The sequence below is a fragment of the Somniosus microcephalus genome, chromosome 24 (assembly GCF_052327205.1).
Source record: "Somniosus microcephalus isolate GS21.2 chromosome 24, FLI_Smic_1.0, whole genome shotgun sequence".
NCBI classification, from domain to species: domain Eukaryota; kingdom Metazoa; phylum Chordata; class Chondrichthyes; order Squaliformes; family Somniosidae; genus Somniosus; species Somniosus microcephalus.
This window is the reverse complement of record NC_141010.1, coordinates 2,023,475-2,033,016: the sequence shown is the minus strand read 5'-3', so window position 1 is coordinate 2,033,016 and position 9,542 is coordinate 2,023,475. Positions and strand designations below refer to the sequence as shown.

Sequence of the window (9,542 nt, the reverse complement as noted above, 5' to 3'; positions counted from 1 at the left end):
TAATGTGTATTCCCTTTCCTTATTGGCCCTCCCCAAATGCATTACCTCACACTTCTCCGGATTGAAATCCATTTTCCACTGTTCTGCCCACCTGACCAATTTATTGATATCTTCCTGCAGTCTACAGCTTCCTTCTTCAGTATCAACCACACAGCCAATTTTAGTATCATCTGCAAACTTCTTAATCATACCCCCTATATTCAAGTCTAGATCATTGATATATACCACAAAAAGCAAGGGACCTAGTACTGAGCCCTGCGGAACCTCACTGGAAACAGCTTTCCAGTCACAAAAACACCCATCAACCATTACCCTCTGCTTCCTGTCTCTGAGCCAGTTTTGAATCCAACTTGACACTTTGCCCTGGATCCCATGGGCTTTTAACTTCGTGACCAGTCTGCCATGTGGAACCATATCAAAAGCCTTGCTAAAGTCCATATACACTAAATCAAATGCACTACCCTCATCTACCCTCCTTGTTACCTCCTCAAAAATTCAATCAAGTTTGTCAGACACGACCTTCCCTTAACAAATCCGTGCTGACTATCCTTGATTAATCCGTGTCTTTCTAAATGAAGATTTATCCTGTCCTTCAGAATTTTTCAGTTCCCCTCCAAGTCACACACCATCCTGACTTGGAAATATATCGGTCGATTATTCATCGTCGCTGGGTCAAAATCCTGGAACTCCCTCCCTAACAGCACTGTGGGAGCACCTTCACCACATGGACTGCAGCGGTTCAAGAAGGTGGCTCACCACCACCTTCTCAAGGGCAATTAGGGATGGGCAATAAATGCTGGCCTTGCCAGCGACGCCCACATCCCATAAATGAATTAAAACAAAACACAGGGCAAACACGGTAAACACAGGGCAAACGTGGTAAACACAGGGCAAACGTGGTAAACACAGGGCAAACATGGTACACACAGGGCAAATGTGGTAAACACCAGACAAACATGGTAAACACTGGGCAAATACGGTAAACACAGGGCAAACACAGTAAATGCAGGGCAAACATGGTACACACAGGGGAAACACGATAAACACAGGGCAAACACGATAAACACAGGGCAAACAGGGTAAACACAGGGCAAATACGGTACGCACAGGGCAAACACGATAAACACAGGGCAAACGTGATAAACACGGGGCAAACACGGTAAACACAGGGCATACACTGTAAACACAGGGCAAACACGATAAACACAGGGCAAACATAATAAACACAGGGCAAACGCGGTAAACACAGGGCATACACGGTAAACACAGGGCAAACATGATAAACACAAGTCAAACACGATAAACACAGGGCAAACACGGTAAACACAGGGCAAACACGGTAAACACAGGGTAAACACAGTACACAGGGAAAACACAGTACATACAAGGCAAATGCTGTATGTATGAGGTAAACAAAGATGGCTGGAAATGTAATTGCGCTGTGTCCATTTTTTGGGCACTGAACAGATACCGAAGCCTCCAATATGGCAGAACTATTTAAAGTAATGAATAACATGTAAATAAGGGTCCCACTCTTATTGAAGAGCCCTATTCTGATTTTGGTATGCCCCAGTGCCTGACTCACCAGGTGCTAAACTCGCCCAGCAATGCTGGTGAAGTGGAGCATGCAAGGCAATGTGTTTGCTCTCCATGGCACCTTGCACCCTGGGGAAGTCCGCCATGTGGGTCAAGCCTATTGGCGCTAACAGGCAGGAAGGACCTTTCACCAATGCTATTTAAAGGGATCATGCAGAACTTACAGATTAGTTGCTGGTTTGTCATTTCAGGCTGTTGGTTAACTTTTGGGCGTTTTTGGCCTGTTTTCTGACTCTGGAAAGTTGAGTTTAATGCTGAGAAGATTATGTTGGTGTTGCACTGTTTTTGGCTGCCTTCTGAACAGTTTGACTGCAGTTGTGGGTAGTCTGGTTTCCTTCGGGGCTTGAGGCCGAGGAGAGCAGGAGCAGCTGGGACAAGAGGGATGAGAAGGGCACAACACAGGAGACCAGACTCACAGCACAGGGTCTCCAGGGAGCACTTCTGCCTCAACCTCACTGAGAAGCAGTCTGAGGCGCCTTCGCTTCACCGCAGAGGTGGTCACCGAACTTTGTCACCTGCTGCTGCCAACTTTTATGCCATGAGCACTTCTCAGGCTGCAGTAGGTGACATCACAGTCTGCAGTCCACCGCTGTATCAGGGAGCTCACCAAGGCTCTTACATGGACAGAGTGCAGCAGGACGAGAGGGCCATAGGCTTCACCCACATGGCGGCCTTCCCCAGGGTGCAAGGTGTCATAGAGTGCACCCACATTGCCTTGCATGCTCCACTTCACCGGCCTGGTACCTTTATCGACTAAGGGATTCCACTCCCTCAACCTACAGCTGGTTTGCGACCACAGGCTGCGCATGGCCCGATTTCCTGCCCCAATCCTCTGTACTGCCTTTACTCCCGCCTGGCCATCGGGTTACAGGCTGCCCACTGGGCGACAAGGGCTATCCCTGCAAATATGGCTCATGACTCCAGTGAGGAACCCGGGTACAGCTGCAGAGCAAGCCTACAACCAGAACCCTGCTGCCACTAGAAAGGTCATCCAACAAACAATCGCCGGCCTCAAGCAACACTTCCGCTGCCTGGGCCTTTCCAGGAAAGTGTTGCCGTATACCCCGGAGTGGGTATCCAGATATCGCCATCAGCAGTAGGTACAGAGTAAACACAGCATATAAAGGGTAAATTCAACACCTAAAGGTAAATGCAATATTTTCCCTGTAAATAAAAATGCATATAATAAATATGTACATTGTAAATACTGCTTGCAGGTTTAACCACATGTACAGTGTAAAACTCCGTGTCAGGTGTGAGCACAGAGCGTGTAAGATTAAAGCAACATATTCAGGATATATTCATTCACAACATGTGCATGGCATTTATAGGGTTAATATAGTATGCACGGGGAAATACATCATGTAAATGCTAATAGGTCATGTACCCTCTAAATACTGTATAAATAGAGCATGTATATGGCAAGGATTTCAAGTACATAGGAATAGATCACGCGCCCTATAAATACAATATTTACAGATAAATATAATATTTACTGGATAACCACAGGACACACACAGGGCAATGCGTTATGGATATGGAAAGCACAGCTTGTAAAAGATAAATACAGTGTGTACAGGTAAAGTGCAACATGCACAGGGTAAATAAGCATGCCCGCAATAAATACAGGATGCAAGGGGTAATTCTCGCGTGTAGACGGTCAATACTATAAGCATAGGATTAAGGCAGCATGTAGGGGGATAATACAGCACATCTTGGGTAAATAGATCATGTACACGGCAAATACACTACACATAATGTAAGGATATCATGTACAGGGTTACCACAGCCTATACACTATGCACTGGATAAATACAATATCGACAAATGAAGTGCACTCTGTGCAAGATAGATACAAGATATGCAGAGTGAACACGGTCGGTAGACAGTGGGCACTGCGTAAATACAGAATGTACAAGGTACACACAATATGTACTGGACAAATACAATCGGTGCGGAATAAACAGTGTGTAGAGAGTTAATGCCAGACAAAATAGGCGTGAATCGAGGACACACGGAATGTATCAGGTAAACGGGTTAAACAGTGTGTACACGAGAAATACGGTGTGTACAGGGTCAAGGGAACGCGTGCAGAGTTAATGCACCATTGACAGGGTAAATACAATCTGCACCCGGTAACTACAGCAATTACAATGCAAATACGGTATGCGCGGGTTAAATCGAAGATGTGCAGGGTAAATACAACTTGTGCGGGATTAATATAGCGTCTACGTGGCAAATACAGCATGTGCAGGATAAATAGAATATATTCAGGGTAAATACTGAATGCACAGATCAACTACAGAAAATACAGGGTAAGTGCAGCACATGCCGCACACAGGTTAGATGCCGCGTGTACAGGGTGACTGCGGTATGCTCAGTCTTGTGGCACCATGTACATGTAGGATGGGGCAGTGCCCAAACCTGAGACAGGGCCGGCTTTTTGTTTGATTCTATAAACATAAAACTCACACAAAATACCCAGCTTTATAAAGTCGGAAAGCAGCCTCGGTGTCTGTGTGGAGTCAGGGTTTGTGAGCGCTGTGTTGGAACGAATGAATCATCGATAACATTTTAATTCTCAAGAACGTTTAAGATTAACTTAAAAAAAAAACCCCGAGGCGTTTGCCTTGTATCGGAGCGTGTAGATTGGGAGGGGAATGTGCAGCCCGGGTAGGTAGCGGGGGAAGGGGAAGACAGGGCTTGAGCCGCTGCCATGTCCCAGTTTGTCGGTCTGTGCTGGTAGAATGTGCGCACACGACAGATGGTCAGCTGGCGGCCCCCGGGGAGACGGAGCTCCGAATGCAGGCGCATGTCAATCAGCGCCTCTCATGTGATGCCTGCTGCCAATGACGTGCTACCATATGGCCTGGCACCGGAGCTGGTACCGCAGTTTGGTGGAGGTGCCACTGTCCTCTTGTCGATAGATTGGCGATGAACGGCTTTGCGAGACGCCCAGTACCTTCACGAACCAGCTAATCCCAGAAGGTGCCGCTGAACAATGAGATAAAACTCGGCTCGGCTCGACTCGGCTAATTATTGCAGGTAATGTCCAATATCAGGGCCAGCTCCAGGCAGCGCGGCAGTCTGAATGAACCCACTGCTCCACTGAACCATGCGCGGCATATGGCTGATATCCGGCACAAACTTGTATCCTTTATCTTTAAACCAGCGTCTGATCAAAAAATAATAATTCTAGGCATCTAACTTGGTTTGTGATGTAAGGGCGAAATGTGAGTGGAAGTGGTTTAAATGAAGAAAATTCGGGATTGGGATTTTCCCAAGTAGCAGCCGCCTCGGCCAGGCTGAGAGAACCTTCTCCCGCAACACCTTTACTTTGTTATTTTGTTAAAAAATTAAATATATAATTTTAAAAATAATTGTTTAAGTTTCCCCCGAATGAAGTTGAACAAATTTCATTAAATAAACCCCGGGAGCGGAGCGTGATGTCTTCACATAAAGAACCGAGAGCCGCTGGCGCCGCGATTCGCCTCATTCCTCGAGGTTAGTTCCCACTGAAATCTCCCAATTATTTCACCATTCCGTACAGAGGAAAAATATAAACAATTGTATTTCAGAATTCAGCAAACCCGTGTGTAAATAATTTTAAAATCTATAGAAACACTCAGACACGGGGGTGCATGCAGCAAGTATTTCATGTGTGGAAATCTAACCAATTTATTTACTGTCAAATGAAATATTTAAACCGCCGAACAGACATTGAGAGGAGCTGAAAATAAGGCGATAAAAACTGTAATTCCCAATAATTGGAAGTGGAAATTCCTCCGGCCCGTTTAGGATTTAAGAGCAGATTTCCTGGTGTCGGAGCCTGGTTAAAGTTGGTGCAAGAGCGGCGGAACCAGAATCTTTACATTTCAGGACAGATTTTGCTCGGGTGCATTTTTCTCGTTAACCAGAGAAATCCAGCGGCCGCTGCTCCCAGAACCGTGCGGTGTAAACAGGGCGCCGGTTACAGAGTTCTGGTTCCAATGGGAAAGTCACTCAGATACAAGGTGGTCGCGGAAAGTCAGGCCCAACCTGTGTCACACGTTGGAAAATGTCCGGCACTTTTAAACCCTGAATGATGTCCTTTTTTAACAGCTCGCTGTCACTGGCAAGAGAGGCCTGTGAGAGTGGAGAGCCCGGCCCGCCTGTGCTGGGTAGAGCGGCCGGGAATGTCCTGGGAACTTTACTGAGCTTCCAGAGGTCAGGACGATGCGGATAGTATGGTCGGTGCCTTGTTTGGGGTTTAAACTGGCGGGTGTGTGAGCGGGTCCAAATGTTAACCATCATTTTAAAACATTGTTTCCATTCCCGATTTTCCAGTAAACATGTTGACCAGATTGTTCAGCGACTCCTCGCTCATCCCCGAGGGTCAGAAATATGCGAGTTGGGCGGATGACAGCGACAGCGACGAGGACAAAATGCGAGAGGAGGGAAACAGCGAGAGCTGCGACCAGCCAGACAGCCAGGCGGAAGATTCCCTGAGTGTAGCTCAGGATAATGAAGAACTAGAAACTGGGATGGAAGAAGATGAAGATGAGGAAGAGGAAGAGGTTGATGAGGAAGATGGCGCCAGGCCCAGGAAACGGGGCCCTAAAAGGAGGAAAATGACGAAAGCCAGGATGGAGCGCTTCAAACTCAGGCGGCAGAAGGCGAACACTCGGGAGAGGAACCGAATGCACGATCTGAACTCAGCTCTGGACAACCTGAGGAAAGTTGTCCCGTGTTACTCCAAGACACAGAAACTTTCCAAAATAGAAACGCTGCGATTGGCCAAGAACTACATCTGGGCTCTGTCCGAGATCCTGAGGTCGGGGAAAAGACCCGACCTGGTGTCCTACGTGCAGACTCTGTGCAAAGGCCTGTCCCAACCCACCACCAACCTGGTGGCCGGCTGCCTCCAGCTCAACTCCAGGAATTTTATAACGGAGCAGGCCCAGGACGCGGCGCGCCTGCACCCGCCCAATTCCTCATTCGCCATGCACCCCTACTCCTACCAGTGCGCCCGCCTGCCCAGCCCGCAGTGCCAGCCCAGTGCGGTGGGCAGCGCCCACCCGCTCCGCTCTCACCCATACTGCGCCACCTACGAACACATGTATGGAAACGCGTCTCCAGACTACCCCAGCTCGGAGCTGGAAGGGCCGCTGAGCCCCTCGCTTTGCACGAATGGCACCTACCCCCTGAAGCCAGACTCGTCCCCCGACCATGACAAGAACTACCATTACACCATGCACTACTCCGCCCTGCCCAGCTCCCGCGGCCCGGCGCACGCTCTGCTTTTCAGCTCCTCCGGCCTGCGCAGCGGTCTCCACTCGGAAAACCTCCTGTCCTACGACACGCACTTGCACCACGACAGGGCGCCAGCGTACGAAGAACTCAACGCCTTTTTCCACAATTAAATGAAGATAGCAAGCTCGCGGTCCGCTGCCCCTTTGATCAGATTAGCAAAGGATGTGACAGTGAAATGAGCGGTTCACCCTCTGGCTGCAATGTCCAAACACTTCGCCAAACTGCAAGTGTGGAGCAGCCTGGGACTCCGGACAGAACTCCCGCCCCACCTAAACTCTTCAAAGTGCTTCCGAAAGACAGGAACCCGATGCCAGCAGTTCGATGTTGGACTCTGCGCCTGTCTGTGTGTCGGATGTTCCGTGTCTCCGAGGGGACGGATGCTATCTCCATTCTATTCACTTCCTACAATTGCGGCGATATTTCGGATCGATGCTCTGGGTCTGTGTATAAACCTGTTGCTGGATCTTCCGCTCTTTCTGGCGTTAACGACTTGGTTACAAACATTGCCCAGAAGGCTGTTCAATGTGGCTATAGACGGTGACCCGGACAATCTCCCCCAGTAAAAGCAATAACGGAAAATCTATGCAAGTAGAAATTAAAATAGCGACGGTCCTGTCTGATGGACGCTAACTCGGAACAGGCTCGAGGGGCTGAATGGCCTCCTGATCCATGTAACTCGGACCAATCAACGTTTCCTAAACCGTGCACTTTTCATTAGGAAACTCGTTCATTCTGTTTCTCGGTAACTCGTCTTTATAGTTCATTTTTTCCCGATACTTAAAAAAACAAATTCTATTTATTTTCCAGGGACTGCCACAAGATTTTCTATATGTGAAAAGACAACTTTTCTTACAAATTGTTTTGTTTTGTAAAATGTATGAAGCAAATCTCTGATAATGCAAAAGGGAACATTTATCAAAGGGGAAGGTTTTCCAATGATCCGTGCATTAAACCCGGAGCATTCATCACAATTCATTTAGTTTTTGTCAATTTTAAACAAAATTAACCGTCTCCCTTCATTTCGTTTTCTCCGAACGAACTGGTGACGTAATCCGTGTTGTCCCGTGCTCTTTCTGGGGTGATGGGACTGTCTCTAAATATTGCCAACCTCCCCTTTAAATATCCGCCTTCAAAACCCTCCCCTTAACCTCCGCATCTCCGAGTAAATCAGGAGCCTTTTAAACCTCCGCTCTCCCTTTAAACTCCATGAAATGTCATTGCTCTATCTCTGCAGAGTGTAGCAGGACCGAATTACTGTCGGTGCCGAGAGGGCAGGTTTAAAACTCAGTCTCTCTCTGTATAAAGTAAGAATGCCACAGGCTGGGCCAGGGCTGCTGGGAATAGTGTGGGGCTACTGGGGGATAGTGTGGGGCTGCTGGGAATAGTGTGGGCTGCTGGGGGATAGTGTGGTGCTGCTGGGAATACTGTGGGCTGCTGGGGGATAGTGTGGGGCTGCTGGGGCTGCTGGAGATAGTGCGGGGCTGCTGGGGGATAGTGTGGGGCTGCTGGGAATAGTGTGGAGTTGCTGGGGGATAGTGTGGTGCTGCTGGGAATACTGTGGGCTGCTGGGGGATAGTGTGGGGCTGCTGGGGCTGCTGGAGATAGTGCGGGGCTGCTGGGGGATAGTGTGGGGCTGCTGGGAATAGTGTGGAGTTGCTGGGGCTGCTGGAGATAGTGCGGGGCTGCTGGGGGATAGCGTGGGGCTACTGGGAATAGTGTGGGCTGCTGGGAATAGTGTGGGCTGCTGGGAAAGGCATGGAGCTGCTGGGAATAGTGTGGGGCTGCTGGGGCTGATGGAGATTGTGCGGGGCTGCTGGGGGATAGTGTGGGGCTGCTGGGAATAGTGTGTACATCTCTTGAAATTCCGACCCGCTAGTTTGACTTTAGCGCTAAAATAATTCGAGTAAACCCCGGGAAATATCCGGCCTTGACCCGGGAATTGGATGAAAAGGTTTCTCTGGATCCCACTGAAATTAGAGCATAATTTGAGCTCAATGTGGAACCGGTCCTTCGGCAAGGGCCCGTAACCAGCCCGTCTCCTCCGGGGTTGAAGCTCAGGATGAGATTAGCAGGACAGAGCCTGGACACCTGAACCCGGGGATAGGGAACAAATTCCCGGTCACAGCATCAGGGAAAAGGAAGAGAGGGTTCAGTGTGAGGGGCGGGGTCTGTGAGAGAGGCGGGGTCGGCGTTAGGGGGAGTGGTTAGTGTGGGGGGCGGGGCCTGTGTTAGGGGGTGGGTCCTGTGTTAGGGGGCGGGGTCAGTGTGAGAGGGCGGGGCCTGTGTTAGGGGGTGGGGCCTGTGTTAGGGGGCGGGGTCAGTGTGAGGGGCGGGGCCTGTGTTAGGGGGTGGGGCCTGTGTTAGGGGGAGGGGTCAGTGTGAGGGGCGGGGCCTGTGTTAGGGGTGGGGCCTGTGTTAGGGGCGGGGTCAGTGTGAGGGGCGGGGCCTGTGTTAGGGGGAGGAGCCATGGCGCAGGGTTGGGCCGGTAACTAAAGCGGGCGGAGTTAGCATTCTATTATTATTAAATAATACATTTCAAACCTTAAAATGTTTCCCACATTACAACAGTGACTACACTCCAAAAGTACTTCATTGGCTGTAAAGCGCCTTGAGACATCCGGTGGTCGTGAAAGGCGCTATATAAATGCAAGTCT

General features: G+C 49.4%; 1 protein-coding gene across 1 annotated transcript; it reads left to right on the top strand.

Annotated features, from left to right (window-relative positions):
- The first annotated feature begins 4,379 nt into the window (after positions 1 to 4,379).
- On the top strand, positions 4,380 to 8,229 carry neurod2 (neuronal differentiation 2). Its single transcript, XM_085966688.1, has one exon. The coding sequence runs from the start codon at positions 5,928 to 5,930 to the stop codon at positions 6,996 to 6,998; it is 1,071 nt and encodes a 356-aa protein (XP_085822814.1). The 5' UTR covers positions 4,380 to 5,927; the 3' UTR covers positions 6,999 to 8,229.
- Positions 8,230 to 9,542: the final 1,313 nt, after the last annotated feature.